Raw genomic sequence first — 18,014 nt, forward strand, 5'->3', positions numbered from 1 at the left:
TCCTCTAGAATGTTATGACTGCGAAGATGGTATTCTTAGGGGACAATACATTGGCCTACTGGTTAGGTGAATTAAGCTTGCTATGCTCAAAACCCGATCTTCATTTTCTTCCGAAGGATTGGCTTTAAGGCCCTTACCGGAGTTTGTACCAAATGTTCCCTCTTTTCCATGTTAATCAGGAATTTATTCTACACTCTTTTTTTCTCAGTCAGATTCCTTCCATAATCTGCCAGAAGTGGCTTGTGCAGTCACCGTTGTTACCGGAATGGCACAGTACGACACTGCGGGCGGGTTACCGTACCACCCGCCACGGTCAGATCTGGCGGGCAGAACGGCACCCGCCCGCAGAGTTCCACGGAAGCACTGGCACCGTTAATAACAGTGCTGGTGCTTCCGTGGTCCCCATTCCCATATGGGAATGGGGATTTACAAATTACCAGTGGCAGACTTTCCGGAACGCCAGGGTTGTAATCCCCCAGCGTTACCAGCAAGCCAGGCTCTGGTAAATCTTGCAAGTCGGCGGCAGCCCGCCGGTAGCACCGGCAGGGTTACCGCCAGACTTATAATGAGGCCCACTGTTTCTTTTAAATCCTGAATGTCTCTGTTGCGTCTATTGGCCCCATATACAAGGGAAAGAGCCATCCACATCCAGTTTAGGTAGATAGGTACATGTGACAAGGTCAGAAATCTGTCTTTGTCATGAGGGGATGGCGACCCTTCTCTTCCTGGATCGGAGGCTTACCAGGGTGGACGCCCGAGACAATCCTACCCCAGCGTGGGAAGCTGGTAGTTGGGTGGGCTCCCATTCCTGTCCCCTGCCCAACTGACTGTATGTGCCTGGGCAGTACCACTGTGAATCTCCTCATACCTCTTCCTAAAGGTGCTGGCCAGTTTCTTTGTTTTTAGTGCAGGCTACAACATCTAACAACGGTCTGGGGAGACCACGCACCAGATTCTCCAGATAGACCAAGCCAGTCTCAATATCTGCTCTAACATTGGAGAGACATTGAGTGAGGAACGCTATTTTGAGAGTCAGAGACCATACGTGGCTGCAGGGAGCACAGCATGCCGTCAGCTGATACCAGCGCAGACTGCAAGCAAGCAGCTGAGGCAGGTCTCTCCAACTTTGATAGCTTCAAACATACCAAAGAGTGGCTCTCCAACTTGAAACCCAGAAATACGCTCGAATTTACCTTTGACTCTGTGTTAAAATAAATTTCCAAAATCAGCTTTGGTGGGAGGATTTTGGGAGTCCATCCTGTTATGGTGAACAAGGAAGGCACGGAATCAATCTAACTCTGAACATTGAAAAAAATCTGATCTCAATCCAGCACACTAGGGTTGGCCTGGTGAAAGGTCTTTAAACCAGGTTCTACCACCAAAGGTCTGGTAAGAGTGAGTTAGAGCCAGGCCTCTATACCCAATGTAACCCTACAGAGGACAGAGGGAGAAAGGAACAAGAATTTGAACTTAGCACCTCATTCTGATTCTTCCAGATATCAATGCAGGTGTTCCAGAATCCATCGCAGACACAATCTTGTGCATTTGGTCCGGTCGGGAAGGCCCAGGGGTTGCAGGTGGAGAGGTCACTTTCGGCCTTAGGATTTATTTTTGGTCGGTCGCGGTACACATTATTTGGTTCCAGACAGCTTCCAGTAGAAGACTCAAACAAGGCAAGATGAAGACTTCTGTGCGGTAGACCTCCTCACGACACCTCAAGGGATTGAAGGAGTGTTGCGACAAGAGTCATCAAAGTCAGACGTCGAAAGGTGATCTTCAGGCTGCAAACACAGAAGCAGATCCAGTACGGTTTTCCTTGGAGTGAGATTGCTGAAAATGCAGGAGCAGGCGACTTATGGCATAAGCTGAAGATTTGCAGAGTTACATTACTCTACTCCCAACGACGACGGCTGCAGCTAGGTAGCCCAGGAGAACTGGTCAGTCTACCAGTTGATCTAGGGACACCTCCGATAGCTCAGCAGGCATGGATCCTCAAGCAGGGGTCAAGACAGACTGTCCCCGCCGGTCCAGGGACTGAAGACCTTCTTGAGATCAGGCAGAGGAGGATGGCTTCTCTGAGACAGCACTGGAGTTGATGCTGGTCAGCTGCAGTTGTCGTCTTCAGGTCAACAATGGGCAGATCTTTTTCATAGAAGTCTTGGTTCCAACAATGTTCTGCTGAACAGTCTCAGTGGTCCTTGGTTTATCCAAGATCCAGGCTGGGAGCAAGCCCACGAATGGTAAGGATCTGCATCATACAAACAGCCATAGGCTTTCCAATTATGGATAGCCACTAGTCATCACATCTGCTCAGCAACATACTTTCTGACACGAGAGATATGGATTGGGACTAGACAGTCCCAGCCCCCTTCTCTGGGACACACACAACGCCCCTTAGCCAGCGAAAGCCACAGCTTTCAACAGGAAAGGGATCTCCAAATAAGACACTGCCTCACCTGAGAAGGGAGGAAGAAAGTCAAAGAACAATATGGCCAAAGAACCTTGTGGTGCTAGCCAACTTTAGTAGCCATTTGTGGTAAATACAAAAGTACACAAGTAAAATAACACAAAAACATCAAAGATATCACAGCTGCCATCAGCTGTGGCACGTTATAAAAGTAACCAAAATGCCATTATATAAACGGATATAAAAATGCAAAGGGCCTCATTATAAGCTTGGTGGTCGGGAAATTACAGTGCCAGTAGCAACGTACCGGCACCAATGTATACTATGTAAGTGTATTAAGTCAGCTAGCATGACGCTCGCTTCACATAAAATATCACTGAATGCTTAACAGTTCTATCTTTGTGGATGATGTGAGTGGCACGTCAAAAGTTAAACCATTCCACAAAACCACTGATTGAGTCTTAGCAGGTCGCCAGAGCCGAGACCATATAATTTCTACTAAACACACACTTGACCCACCCCACGCTGATGACCGAAACTGAAAACTGACGCAGTTGGATACATTTACGTTTCCTTCTAGAGGTAAGCCTGAGCGTTCAGTGATATTTTATGTGAGGCAAGCGTCACGCTAGCTTACTTAATACACTTACACGGTGTATATTGGTAACCAACCACATTGATTTGGTGTTTTTTACCATATGAGCAGCAACCAGACTCAGTGTTGTTGTAAACATGTGGTTTGCAAAATTGGTCACTCGCATTTGATGGAGGTTTCACCCTTATTTTTTAGCTCAAACATTATGAGAGACTATGGGCCTCATTACACGGTAGGCGGTGAGCCATGGCGTTATTAGCGCCATGGCTCATGCCGGTAAAATACCGGCACCGCTTTGGTGGAAAGGGGATTTACCGCCCCATTCCAAGGTTGGAGGGGCGGTAAATCCCCCTTCCACCATTGCCCTTCCCCATTCCCATTTCTGCCCCATAGGGCTCTAAGGGAATGGGGAAGGCGCTAATTACGGCACTGCAATTTTGCGGTGCCGTAATTAGCTCCGAGGTCCCTTAGCGGGTTGGATTTTAACGCCTGCAAAAAGCAGGCGTTAAATCCCCCAACCCGCAAAGGGACCTCGTAGTAAGGCGGTAAGGATTTACCGGTACCGGTATTTTACCGGTACCGGTAAATCCCTACCGCCATCCGTGTAATGAGGCCCTAAATTTGCAAGCCACTATGGCGACGCTGCAACAAGCTAAACACTAATACTAGTAAGTAGCGACCACTTAATGCTATTCATATTGTGGAACATAACTATTGTGACTCTAGTTAATGACCAGTTATTATTGTGTCACTTTTACAGCACCCTTGCGGCGCCCGATCAGTTTATATGGAAGACACCCCATTTAATGACTGAGTTACAAAGTACAGACAGACAGAACAACTGTACAGCCATTAAGACTCTGCTCTCTATTTTATGCCTTCTTAGAGGAACTTTTGCACGGTACAGGATTTTACTTAACTATGGTGTTGTTTTTTCGTAGGGTGTTTATATGAATGAATTTCTGTTCATTGGCTTACTAGACTTTTATATTTGCTATAGCCTGAGGTAAGCGCACATATTATCTCTCATGTACTTTGTGATATGCAATGCCTTCTATGAATTGTTTGAGAGAGTTAATCTAACAGAATTATTAATAGCTGCTTATTATGTGTTATTTGTGATGTAGGGTACGAAATAAGAATATACGTCTTTATTTGGTCGGAGGTCCACAGTCTACTAATAAGCATCTGATTGAGACCCGTCTAGATATTTTAGGGATTGGTACTCAATATATGACAATAGTCAGTTGACAATCTAGGTGACCACTATCTCACCCCTGAAGAATTTCCCAAGAATAATGTAATTGTTTAAAGGAATGAAACATGTTGGGCTTAGTATGATTGTTTATGTATTTTAGTATATTGTGACATTTGAGAGTGTTGTATTTTTGTAGCTTGTAACCATTTTTTGTGCTTTATTATAGACAACTAAATGTAATGAATTCCATTGTTAATTAACTTGTTTTCCTGCATCAATTTTTGTATTTACTTTTATGTGGTACTGTCATCGATTATATGTAGTGATAGTATTTTGAAAAATATTAAGTCTCGTGATCCTGTAAACTGCGCCAGTCACTTTATAGGTCAAGTGGAATTTATCACAATACCCACTCAAGTGTTGTTGTGAAATATTAGGCTTTTATTTGAGATCTTAATCATTAATACATTCTTTTTGTATATTAAATGTGTAGACTGATTATTTTCTTATTGTTATTTTTTCGTTTACTCAAACTATTTGAGTGTCGCTTCCTATATCACAAAAAACATTTCAACACATATATGCCCGAGTTCTTGTGCTGTTTAATAATGTGTTAGTATGAATGCATGTTTTTTTTCAATGCATGAGAACATTTAAAAAATGTAGAGCTCGTTCAGAGCAAGGCTTTATTGTGATGGCAGAATCTAGAACAGGTGATGCCTGGTAAAAGATGGTGTTGGTGTCTGGTTGCGTGATGGACTTGATAGGTGTTCAAGCAGGCCCTAGTAATGTGGAGGCTTTCACCAGATTTGTTTGAAGAAACTCATTGTAGAGTGGGCTGGTTTTGCCAAACTAGCTTTCTGAGATGGCAGTGCCAAGAGTTGGCCGTGTAAAGATGAATGCGTGGAGGAAAAACATGAAGGAAGTATCAAAGGAAGGAAAGACACTGTACGTATATATACACATAGACGTAAACACACACATGCACATACATAAACACACTTATATACGCATATACACACTTACATATACATAAATAAAATAAATACACATATCCATATACAGCTAGGCACTCACATTCCAAATCATGTATTTTTATTCTTTTGTGTAAGTGTGGAATGTTGCTTCAGCAGGGTCCAAGATGTGTTTGCATGCTGCCTGATAACAATTTTATTTCCAATTGTTTCTGCAAGTGGAAATGTCAGTCATAAAAACGTGTAGCACACTAAAATAGAGTGCAGAGATGAATGAGCAATGTACACCAAATAAGAGCATCAGCGGAGGCTTGAGATACATAGTTGGTGAAAATCTTGTGCACCTCACTGTCTGTTTTGCCTTTTTGTGACTCTAAAAAGATAGTGTTGATCCTTTTCCTAATTAATTTGGTAAAGCCTTGAGTCCGTTAGACATAAATCTAGTGGGGAATGAATGTGGCTGTGGAGGATGTAAATACACTTTCAAGAGGTTTTCAGTAATCTGCAGTTGGAAGGCAATGATGCCGTTGGCCTGGTCGTTTAATCTAATTAACAACAGAGGAACCACATCCTTTGTTTATATTTTGTGAAGGGGTGGCTCCAGAGAAGATGCTTCAAGGAAAAGGTGAAAGCGGCCCTCTCATATGGTCAGTGAAACAATGAAATATAACATGCTGCTAAAATTAGCATGAATTAGTCAGATGGGCAGTGTAGTACAAGGAGAGCAAACATAACCAGTATATGGTTTGCAGGGGGAGAGGGGCTGTTGCATGTGTTGTGGTTACATTGACTGAGTTGTGAGTTGTGTGCGTAACAACCTCCTCAAGAAGTGATAATAAGTCGAGAGTATCAGTAGCACTTTTCAGCACAGCTGTGAAAGAGACAAAAGTTGGCCCTATGGCCTGAATTGTTTAGTAACATCTGGATCTGGCAAGGTAGCCAATCCATTTGTGGTTATTAACTAATCTTGAGGTTGAAGAACAGCGTCCTCTGAATTACCATTCAGCAATTTGTCTGGTAGAACTGGGCCTCTCTGGGAAAAACAGATTTGCTGGGAAAAGAAGAGGTAATCATCCTCATCTTCATCTGTTTGGAAAAAATCTCTAACTATTTGAAATTGAGACTATTTATCATGACTTAGATTGAAAGCATAACGTCTTCAATGAGATTTCCTCAGGTCTGAGAGGGATCCACCACAGTGGGCTCTGTCCATCTTGAAGCCAATGGGGCAGAATTCCAATGAATGCAGGCGACAGCCATGGCTCAGAGTTGGCTGATTTGGAAGGTAGGTTTACTCAGGGCCGTCACCAATGATCCCCAGGGTGTCAACTTCCTTGGTGTCTCATCTGGGCCTGAGATCTTAGTCATACATGAGCAGGATTTTCTATTCTCGTGACTGCTTTGAGGAGTTCAGCTAAATCATTGTCCCCGGGGCCTTTTCAACCAACATTTTTAATGTTGCCTGCTTTAACATGTCTCATTCCTCAGGGGTGGAAGAAGTTATTGGGAATATTGGAGAAGCAATTACTTGAGAAGTCACTGCAGTCTTATCTCTGGCTTTCAGTGTCTTGCTGAGGAGGAATGGGTCATGGAGGATGATTACTCACTATGGTGTGGTGATGCTGCCGTTCTTCTTCCTCTTCTTTTCTCTCTCCTCAGTCCGACTTTCATTTTCCAATGGCGGTGCCTGGGGCATTGTCTCAGGTTTTGCAAGAGTATGTGATGAGCTTTCAGAGGTACATTTTGAAGAAGTCGGTAGAAGCCTAGCCGAGTGATTGTGCAATACCACAACTGTGCCGTCTAAAAGAAGTACACTCCTCAATGTGTTGGTCTTTACCCAGATGCAAAAAATCACGAGGAGTGCAGATCTGTATATGACAAAGTGCAGTGCTGGGCAAATATGCTTTTAAGCCAAATTAAGGCTTTTTTTTATATCAAAAGGGTGTGAATCTGTTGAGTGTCTGAAACACAATTCTGCTTGTGACTGAGGAAAAAAAAGAACTGAATGAAAATAAGATCTTTCCAGAGTAGACTATTTCATAAAATGAGTAATGTGTGGGAGGAATGTAGCCATTAGAATTGGAGTTCTTGCCACTTAACCAGCCAAACAATGTTTGGCGAAATTCCTAATTTGAAACAAAAATGGAGCCCCTCATCACTACAGTCTATTATTATTTGGATATACCATTTACATGCTTCTCTGATTCTCCTTCCCACTCCCTTCAATGTTAAGCCACACATTAGATTATCTTGCTGTGTATTTGTGTCTTAACATTCTTTTTCACTTTTGAATTGCCTCTCTGCACACTTCATCTTTTCATTTATATTGTGATTTAACTGTACTAACTTTGCCATTCATCGCACACACACTTCAGAGCAAAGCTGTGAATTCCGACACATACTTCAACAGGAGGTGAGATATTTGGTGAATTTGTAAAGTCTTTGTCAAGAGTAATTCAAGGAAAGTGTTTCTTGGAGTAGTGGACCTTGTGCCCTTGTCTTTAAGCTTCCATAACTCTCCCACCCCCACCAGTAAACATCCTCACATAATTGTGCAAATCCTTACAATGACTGTCCGACCACTAACTCTGCCTGCCCACAAACCTAATGAACTCGCCATTGTCTTCTGTGACGAACAGACCGTCACACAGCTGATACAATGTTACAACAGAGACCACCATTGTGGCCCATGCCTTCCCAAAGGTGATCCAAGACAGGCTACTCACCCGGAAGCATCAAAGATGACTTTTAGATCCGCCTTGCAGATCCCGTCATCGCCGCAGTTCTTCTCAAATGGAATCTGGAAAAAGAGAATGTTAGAGGGAGCCATGGTCACTCCAATAATCAAACGAGCACTTGCTTATGGTAAAACCTGAAGATTTCATAACTGACTAGTATCATAAAAAGGATGGTTTTTGTTGGGACACAGTTATTTGCGTGCACTTCTTTACTAACTTCACCAAGCACTGGTCTGAGAATCTCCTGATTTTCCTGAAGACGAATTGACACTTTATATTGTCCTCCACACTATTCTATTCTCAATTCTGCATGATTGGCCCTTATCCCACACCAAGCGATACGTGCAAATATCAGCCACTCAAGCACCCACGTTACATGCCATTCAGGTGACAAAAGATTACTGGAATTAGCTACCTCATCAGACCACATTGAATTGTAGAGTGGGTTCAGTATGGGGGATGGGGCACTTGTGCCGGAGGAATTAGCCTCTTTCTCCAGACCGAAGTTCACTGAGACTTTGATGGCTGATACATAATCTTCAATGCAGCTCTGAGGAGAGAAAAAGAGAGAGTATTATGAGAGTAAGGATGGTAAGCAGGCGGCTGGAAGAGGGTTTCACATATAAAATCCAGGATTGGCGTGGTTGTTTGGGTACAATTTTGGTATGTATTTCTCAGGTTACTAGGTGGGATTTTTCTCACTCTGTGCTTTTAGTGACCCCAGCAAATGTTCTGGAGTTCTCTGGTTCCTGTCCACTTCTGGGTAGTCACTAACTTCTAAAATTTGTATACTGTTTAATTTTATTTGTTATTTATTTGTTATGGTGTCAATTGGAGGAACAATCATCTTGTGTACTTTGGTTAGGATTCACTTGAGTGTTTTCTTCTTTGAAATCTATGGGTAGGTCTGTCCTCACATCTCAACAAAACTCTGGAACTCCCTCATAAAGGATACAAACATGGCTCTTTGATCTGCTGACCTAACTCACCAAACCATGGCCCATGGAAGAAAAGTGCACAACTTTAAAGCAAAGAGATACAGCACAAAGTACTGGGTCTTGGCTTGGGATTCACGGGTCACGTGATCCAAGCTACCAGTGAAAGAGAGACTGAACATTGCTAACCACTGCACAATGGGCTCCAGTTTACAAACACACAACCAATGCAACAACGATTGAACCCTATACCCTGGTTTGAGGACCACCCCATCATCCTCCCACTAACCCTACTAAAACTATCCATGCCCCTGGAAACAAACCACACATGTGCCATCCTCACAGCAAATACAACAAACCATGCCTACACTGATACCAAAAAGCAAAACTCCACACCTCCGCCAATAAATTACACAATCGCAAAACAGTCAATACACCCTACTCCACGAGCACACAAGGACAGAACTGCACTCCCACCCACCCATACTGCCTAGAATCAAACCCACACACAGTGGCTGATTTTTTCCAACGAAACTACCAACACAACAGCAAAAGCACTAGTGTGCACGCCTTCTCCATCCACGAACCAACCCACCCATTGCTCTTTTTTCAGATTGACTTGAGCGCCTGGAGACTGTGCATATGGAAGCGGTGCGCAGTATAAATCCAATTAATTTTACATTCCAGTGTGCTTCTCATTTGATAGGGACTGTCTCACTTTAAATTCCAAGTCTACTTCACTGTCGTGAAGTCCTGCACCACTTTTCATTCAGCTTGCCTTTGTATCTGAAAATCCCAGTATCAGCTAACATCATACTCCATATCCCTGCTATTAAGACTTACAGCAGCACCTATCCAACAAACTCTGACCCATGTCTCATCTAAGCTCCACCTCACTTCACTTCCCAGATTCTTGTTTCTATGATGTGGATATGCATATACCTCTACAGCAATTAACATCCCCTCCTACTGCATGTAAACGACACCTACTGGAATGAAGATACTCTGCATGATGCACTGCTGGCCTTCAGAGATTTGCAGGGTATCTGTGATGACCCGTTTGCCATTCTGGAAGGTGACCCTGTTCTTCATGCGATTTGCATCAAGCTCCAGCCAGTAGGTCAGGTTAGATGAGAGATGGCCTGTTGGGGGAGGGTGACAGAGACAGTGAGGAGCAAGAAAGCAGCATCTTGAGGCCTGGAGAGGGTCAACAAAGAATCACAGATCCCTGTGAGCAATGCTTACCTATGTAAGCTGAGGTGACATAGCTGCTGTTGAAGCACACAGTGATGTTGCAGCCGGCCTCAGTTTGGATCTCCGGTTCTCCTGAACACCTGAACATTTTCAGGAGAATTTCGTGTGGTTGAAAGGTCATGGAGGTCGAGATGTTCACGATGGGCCGAGACCTGGAAGAGTAAGCATGAGAGAGACGTATTGATATTTGGTGAAATGAAAACCATATTTCCTCATTATGTTTCTGGGGAACTCATAAGATGTTATTAGTTTAGCATTTGATTGTCTTATAAAGGCTTAGCCTATTTTAAGTAAGGAATGACATCCCTGCATAACAAATTGTGGACACCACGGAAGGAATGCTTGTTTGATTAAAAAGTGCCTTGTTTTGAAAACAAAAATGTAAAAAAAAAGGTGGTGTGAGCCATCAGATTGACTCAGTCAATACAAGCATTTCTAGCTCTCTGAGAAGAGGTGGACCCGAATGATGTATTTGCCACAAGGAGTGGGTATAGAGGAAACCCCACAAGAATGAAGTCTCTACCCTTTCATCCGCTAGAAATTCACAGAGGGGTGTCAGTATAGTTCGTCTTTGAAATCCAGAAAAGACATGTTGAAACTTCTGAATCCTTCTACAGCAATTCAGAGGTTCACTCAAAGTTTAACCGCAAACTAATTTCTATCACCTTTATAAAGTGGTTAAAATCCTGCTGCTTCAAAGGTGAATCAGTTGTTTTGTATGTGTGGCTTCCTGAGTTTTCTAAATAAGTAAAGTGTTAGTTCTTTTGGGAAAACATATGTTGTGGTGCTTTTTTACTAAACGAGGTGACGTAACTCATTATCCAGTACAAAGGTATGGTGACCATAAAAAATTATCAAAATGTTACACCTAGACAGGCAATAGGAACAGTCAAGAGGCAAAGGGGTGAGGTTGCTTCCTTCCCGAGACACCTAAGAAATGCTTTGGATTTCAATAAATGAGGGACTGCAGTGAAAGGTTTGGGCCTGAGGTGCATATATCTTGGGTACCCACCAGATAGAGAGAGGGAGAGAGGTGGGCAGCAAAAAAGGAGGGGTGGGCATGAGATTACATAGACTACAGAACATAGAACAATAGAGAGGGAAATGACAGATGCAGTACATGTGTGAAAAAAGGATATAATTGATTCTGACTTCAGTTTGGGATAGTTTAGCATCGGACGGTTGTTACTAATGGCACAGCTTGACAGAAAATCCCAAGTGAATATGTACAGACACCAAAGAACGATGGACCATCATTTATTCAGATTGTTGACTTGGTTGCTTGCCCTTGACGCTCTTCCATTGACACAAAAGTACGTATTGAAGACACCCTATGCATGCAAACTGTTATCCAAACTATGGAGCATTCATGCTATGTACGTGTCTCTGACAGTCCTGCCTCTTCCTCTTTATACCCCAGTAGTGCTCTGAGGCTATCCAATGACAGCATGTAGCGCTGTAAAAACGGTTCCATGTCTTAAATCGCGGAAAAATGGCTGTGAATACAAAATATCGCTGCAAAAATGCTATAGTTTTGCCACTACAATCATGTAAAGAATGCGGGGGACACCCCCGCAACCCCTGGACCCATTATACCATTTAAGGGGAGCGGGGGACACCCCCGCAACATCTGCTCCCCTTAAATGGAATAATGGGGTACACCTTTACCGCGTCAAACCACAGCATTTTTGCCGCGATTTCTTTTACCAGTGACATTTCTGCCGCGATTTTATTACCGGATACCGTAAAACATAGTTGTGTACATCTCAACATCCACTCACTTCCCAGTCTTGCCATCGGTAATGATTTAAAAATTCATATTGCTCCATCTTTTATGTTGTTTTCTCATTAGCCGTTCTCCACAATCAATTCCTCCTGTTTAATTGCAATGCAGAGAGGGAGCCTCTGATTTGTTTTTCTGACGCAAAACATTCCCATTCTGAACTAAGTAATTTTAGCAGGCGTACCTTTCAAATAATTTCATGTAGATTTGGGAATTTTTTAAATCAATTTCAGCCACCTAATGTTTGGGGGGATGTTACTCATTTTAGAGTGAACGTAATTCCATCTATTTTGGTGCGATATGGTGTGATATGATCATACATGGATATTTGCGGGTGGGATCACAGATAATGTACCCAATTTGCGAAGTCTTCGGTTGTCTATCAATGTTAACAAAGAGCCTAAGGGGTGAAACCAAAGGCATATGACCTCTCATGATAATACTATCTCTCTTACAATTATTATTTTCAAAAAATTCAACCAACAAGTAGTATTGAAAGGATGATTCCATCCAAAACATAGTTTGGTTCTAATTTCACAGGACTATGCAGGTCCTCACTTATGAGTCTTCTGGTTTTAGAGGCCAGCAGATTATTATAAATCAGCAAGTCAATAGATTTTCTTTAAAAAAGATGTGCCTGGCCCTACATATGTGTAACGCTCACCTGATTCCCGTAGAGGCGCCGGTCTTGACTGGGCGTATACCGTATCTTCAAAGGTGATGTGTAACACACGGCTGGCTCTTTGAGCTGGACCTCTGTGCACTGTATGTCTGACTCGAAGGGTAAGATGTCTGCAGATAGAAAATATGGGATTAAGGAACTGGGTTATTGAATGTCTCTCTCTTCTTCCCTTTCTCTTCTCCTGTAGAACCCCAAAGGTTAACGCTCTCACCTTAGGTAAGTGAACGCCGTGCTCTCCATCTGCCTCGGGGCAGGGTGCTGTAACCAGTTTCTTCACTGGATAAGGGGAGCAGGCCTCTTGACTTCAGAGGACTGCTGTCCGTCGTTTACTGCACGAACGGTAAGTTTCGAGTAATTCTAATGTCTTTAAAGTCTTTAGTAATGATGTTTCTTGTTTTGCAGGGTTCCGGCGATGGCGGATGACGGGCTGAAGTGAGTTGAAGATGGAGCCCGTGTGATGAATAGAAGCGCCTGGAAGCACGTAAGTAAGCGCTTGTTGCCTGCTTCACGATGCGCTCTAACTGTCTTTTTATTTTGCAGGTACAAGTTCGGAGCGGCTGCAGGGTGCCGGAATACCCACTGGGTTAGATGTGGAAAGGAGTAATGGCACGTGAGTATTAAAGTTCCCCAATGTCTTTAAACGCACCTTGTTTTGTCTTTCAGATGCGGGATGCAGCGCCGAAGGCCTCCGGAGCGTGCGAAGAGTTGGTAAGCTTTTGTCTTTCAGATGCCGGAATGCAGTGTGAAGACCTCCGGAGCGCACAAAGAGTAGGTAAGCCTTTGTCTTTCAGATGCCGGAATGCAGCGCGAGGCGTTGGTGACTGCCGATGGACCAGGTAAGTGAAGAGCTGTCACTGAAGACCGTAATGCTAACCTGTTCTTTCTTGTCTTTATAGGTGTTGCTGAAGACTGGATTCAGGATGGTAAGCCTTTTTCCTTAGGCCCAGGATCAGATGCAGAAGACACGATGAGCGTTCTGCTGCAGAGGATGCAGAATAACGCAAAGCAAGATTCATCCATCGGGTGTGGTTTAAATAGCCTCCTGTAGTGCTTAGGTGTCTCCTTCCACAGGCACGCCTAGGTAAGAAAAGAGTTCCTGCTTTCCAGAAGAGTTCCAGTGTTCTGAATCTAGGGAGTGGCTCCTGCCCCACCCAACAGGAAAAGTAGTTCCAAACAGAAGAGGATCAGAGGCTCAACTGGCAGGCAAGTAAGCAGCATGGTCTGCTGCAGGTAAGTCCACCCAAGCATTATGAGCCCGGCGCTTCCAGCGCTGGGACTGGGCATATTTATGAGCCTGGTGCCACTGGCGCCAGGACTGGGTCCAAAAGGTCCCAATTGGGACTGGTTGGCACTCGGAACCTGGGTTATGGATCTGCTTCCAAGGGAGTTGGGAAAACCCTGACCTTTTGGAAGCAGAGATCATGACAGTACCCCCCCTCAAGGCCCCTCCCAAACCGGGCTTCTCCGGGGGTTTTGGCTTGTCAGGAAATGTTCGGTGAAATCTTTTGATTAGGCGAGGAGCGTGGACATATTCAGCAGGTTCCCAGGATCTCTCTTGGGGGCCGTAGCCTTTCCAGTCAATTAGGTAAAATAGTTTAGATTTGGAGATCTTGGAGTCCAGAATGCTTTTGACTTCAAACTCGAGTTCTCCATCAACTAGGATAGGTTTTGGAGATTTAGTTAGTCGGGTTTGAGGTTGCATGGGTTTTAATAGAGAGACGTGGAAGACCGGATGTATCTTCATGTGCGGGGGCAAGTCCAACTTGACCGCTACTGGGTTTACTATGGTAGTGATGGAATAGGGACCAAGGTATCTTGGGTTGAATGTGCGTGGCCCTTTTAGAGGTAGATATTTGGTGGATAACCAGACTTGATCCGATATTGAGGGGCTTCCTTCCGATGTTGATCTGCTCCTTTCTTGTATTGTTCTTTAGCCCTTTGAAGGTGAGAAACAGCTTCCTTAAAGGCTTGGGTGATTGTAGAATGCAGGTAGTCTACTGCTGGTGTTTCAAGATCTTGGAGGGGATCCAACTCCGAGGTTCGAGGGTGACTGCCGTACAAAAGAAAAAACGGGGTTTTCCCAGTTCCCGAATGGACAGAGTTATTGTAGGCATATTCGGCTATCCAAAGGATGTCTTTCCAAGTTTTTTCAGTTTGTTGCAGCATGCAGCGTAAATACTGTTCCAGAGTTTGATTGGTCCTCTCGGTTTGTCCGTCGGTCTGAGGGTGGTGACTGGTCGATAGTCTCACATCAATTTGAGCCGACCGACAGCAACTTCGCCAAAAATGAGAAATAAATTGACTACCTCGATCCGAAATTAGAACCGAAGGAAAACCATGCAGTCGGACGATGTTTTCGAGAAATTCTCGGGCCAGAGTTGCTGCTGTTGGCAAGCCTTTGAGCGGAATGAAATGCGCCATCTTGGAGAATAAGTCCACGATTACTAGAATCGTATTGTATCCGGAGCATGGTGGTAGATCGGTGATGAAGTCCATAGAAAGCGTATGCCAAGGGCGAGGTGGGATGTCAATAGGGCGTAAGAGGCCTGCTGGTCTTTCCTTTTGACTCTTGTTTTGGGCGCATACTCCACAGGACATTATAAAGTCTCTGATATCTTTTTTCCAAGACGGCCACCAGAAGTAGCGCTTGATCTTTTCTGAGGTCTTGGCCATACCGGGATGTCCTTCCATTAAAGAATCGTGATAACAAGAGATTACTTTTTTCTGTAAATCTGTGCTGGGTAGGTATAATCGTTCTTGGAAACACAATACATTGTCCTTTACTGCAAAGTCCTTTCCCTGCAGATGCCAATTCTGTATGTCTGCTGGAGTTACAAGTTGCCTGGATTTATCCTTAACTTCCTCTATGGATTCTGTGGCGATTACACCCAGAATTCTTTGTTCGGGAATGATTGGTACAGGTTTAGGGTTGATCAAGTGTTCTTCCACTCCCATCCGAGAAAGGGCATCAGCTTTACCGTTCTTTGTACCAGGTCGATAGGTAATTATGAAGTCAAACTCGGCAAAGAATAATGCCCAACGGAGTTCTCTAGAGGATTGGGCTTTTGCGGTTTTCAAATATTGCAGGTTTCGGTGATCCGTAATCAAAGTAACGGTGTGTCGGGCCCCCAGCAGATAATGCCGCCAAGCCTTAAAGGCAGACTTGATAGCCAGAAGTTCCTTGTCAGTAATCGTGTAATTGATTTCAGGAGGCGAGAATTTGCAGGACCAAAATGCCACGGGATGCAACTGATTGGCTACCGGGTCCTTTTGTGATAGAACTGCCCCCATGGCAAGGCTTGAAGCATCAGTTTCCACGATGTAGGGGAGTTCGGGGCGAGGGTGTTTTAAGATTGGTGCAGAGATAAATTTAGTCTTCAAATCCTGGAAAGCTTGTTCCGCCTCGGTAGACCATTCAAAACGTTTGTTTTTCTTTAACAAGGCAGTGATGGGCTGGACTATTCGAGAGAATTCGGGGATAAACCTGCGGTAAAAGTTAGCGAAGCCTAACATGCTTTGCACACCTTTTACGGAGGATGGTGATGGCCATTTGAGAACTGCATCGACCTTCTTTGAATCCATACGCACTCCGCCAGGTGATAATATGAATCCCAAGAAGTCAACTTCAGTCACGTTGAAAACACATTTTTCCAACTTAGCGAAAAGTTTGTGTTGACGCAATCTTTCGAGGACCATTTTCACGTGTTTCCGATGTTCAGATTCCGAAGAAGAATAAATGAGGATGTCGTCAATGTAAACAACAACACACACATCTATGAGCTCTCTGAGGACATCGTTCATAAAATATTGAAAGGCGGCCGGGGCATTGCAAAGTCCGAAGGGCATGACCTGATATCCAAATAGCCCATACTTGGTGCGGAAGGCCGTCTTCCATTCATCGCCCTCTTTTACTCGTACCAAGTGGTAAGCTCCTCTAAGATCCAGCTTTGTATATATGCATGCTTTTCTGACTTGGTCCAGGAGTTCAGGGATCAAAGGTAACGGATATCTATTCTTAACGGTGATCTGGTTCAGGGAGCGATAATCTATACAAGTTCTAAGGTCTCCTTCCTTTTTTGGAACGAAGAACAAAGCTGAAGAAGCAGGGGACTTGGAAGGACGAATAAACCCATTTGCCAGGTATTGATCCAGGTATTGTCGAAGGTGAAGGTTCTCAGGCTCGGTGAGGGCATAAATTCTACTACAAGGAGGAGTAGATCCAGGTATCAGGTCTATCTGGCAGTCATAAGACCTATGAGGAGGTAGAGAGTTAGCCTGATCCTTCCGGAAAACATCTTGGTATTCTAGGTATTCGGGAGGTAACTGGGGAGTCTCTGAAGAAATTGATGCCAGTGCAACACCAGGTGGAGGGTGACAAGTAGAGACACATTCTGGAAACTGGACCGTTCTTGCTCGCCAATCGATCAGAGGATTGTGTTTCTCTAACCAAGGTATTCCTAGAATAATCTGAAACTGAGGGGCCTTGATCACATCGAACACGATCTTCTCATGGTGTCCATCTTGACTTACTAGCGTCATCTCTTGAGTGGTATGCGTTACTGGCCCGGAGGCTATCTCCGTACCATCCACTGTAGTAATGACGTCCTTTACAGCCTTGGGACAAAGAGTTAGATTCATCCTCAAAACCATTTCATGATCCACATAATTGCCGATGGCACCGCTGTCGACGTAAGCTTCAATTGCATGTAATCGATCCGGATTATCAGGGCTAATGAGGACCATAGGTATCACGAAATGCGAGGTCACGGAACTGGTTTTCACGCTCGGCAAGAGGACCTCTATTCTTGTCGGGCGAGGTCGTTTCCCTGCTCAGAGTTTGTAACTTTGGTAACTGCAGCTCCTACTGCCTTCTTGGCAGGTTTCACCGGACAGTCTCGAAGAAAGTGCCCTGAGTTTCCGCAATAGAGGCATAATTGCAACTGTTTTCTCCTTTCCCGCTCCTTTTGTGTTAGAGGACCTTTCAGACCCCCTATTTGCATGGGTTCCCCGGAGTCTACTCCTTTGGAAGGAGTTGGCGGTTTGGAAAATACTCGAGCATCAAACTTGGAACGATCGGCCTTCCTGTTCTGCAGTCTGTGATCTATTTGAATGACTAAGTCTATATAGTCCGAACAATCTTGTGGGGGATTCACTACTTGGGCTAACACATCTTTGAGCTCTCCACGTAGACCTCTATAAAACAGCGTAATCCTTTTGTCCTCAGGCCATTGAGTTTCCACTATCAGTCTGTTGAAAGACGCAATATAAGCCAAAAGGTCTTGATTACCTTGTCGCAATGAAGGAAGCTCATTGTCCAAGGCCTGCCCCTGTGATTGTCTTGCGTTTTCCATACTGAGCTGAAAAGCTTGAAAATCATGGAGGACCGGATCATCTTGATTTACTAGAGGGATCGACCAGTCTGCCGCATTGCCACTAAGGTACGAAAGC

The 18,014-nt window shown here is 44.2% G+C and overlaps 1 protein-coding gene across 4 annotated transcripts in view; it reads right to left on the reverse strand.

Annotated features, from left to right (window-relative positions):
- ITGAL (integrin subunit alpha L) overlaps positions 1-18,014 on the reverse strand; it is a 1,445,000-nt gene that overhangs the window by 260,559 nt on the left and 1,166,427 nt on the right. For all 4 annotated transcript variants that reach the window (XM_069651639.1, XM_069651640.1, XM_069651642.1 and 1 more), the window contains 4 exons: positions 10,093-10,253; positions 9,838-9,989; positions 8,328-8,462; positions 7,901-7,974 (listed from right to left, as the gene is read on the reverse strand). In XM_069651639.1, coding sequence (XP_069507740.1) covers positions 7,901-7,974; positions 8,328-8,462; positions 9,838-9,989; positions 10,093-10,253 — 522 coding nt within the window. The remainder of the gene's footprint in view (positions 1-7,900; positions 7,975-8,327; positions 8,463-9,837; positions 9,990-10,092; positions 10,254-18,014) is intronic.

Source organism: Ambystoma mexicanum, chromosome 3p (assembly GCF_040938575.1).
Source record: "Ambystoma mexicanum isolate Mex_15411 chromosome 3p, UKY_AmexF1_1, whole genome shotgun sequence".
In the NCBI taxonomy this organism is placed as follows: Eukaryota; Metazoa; Chordata; class Amphibia; order Caudata; family Ambystomatidae; genus Ambystoma; species Ambystoma mexicanum.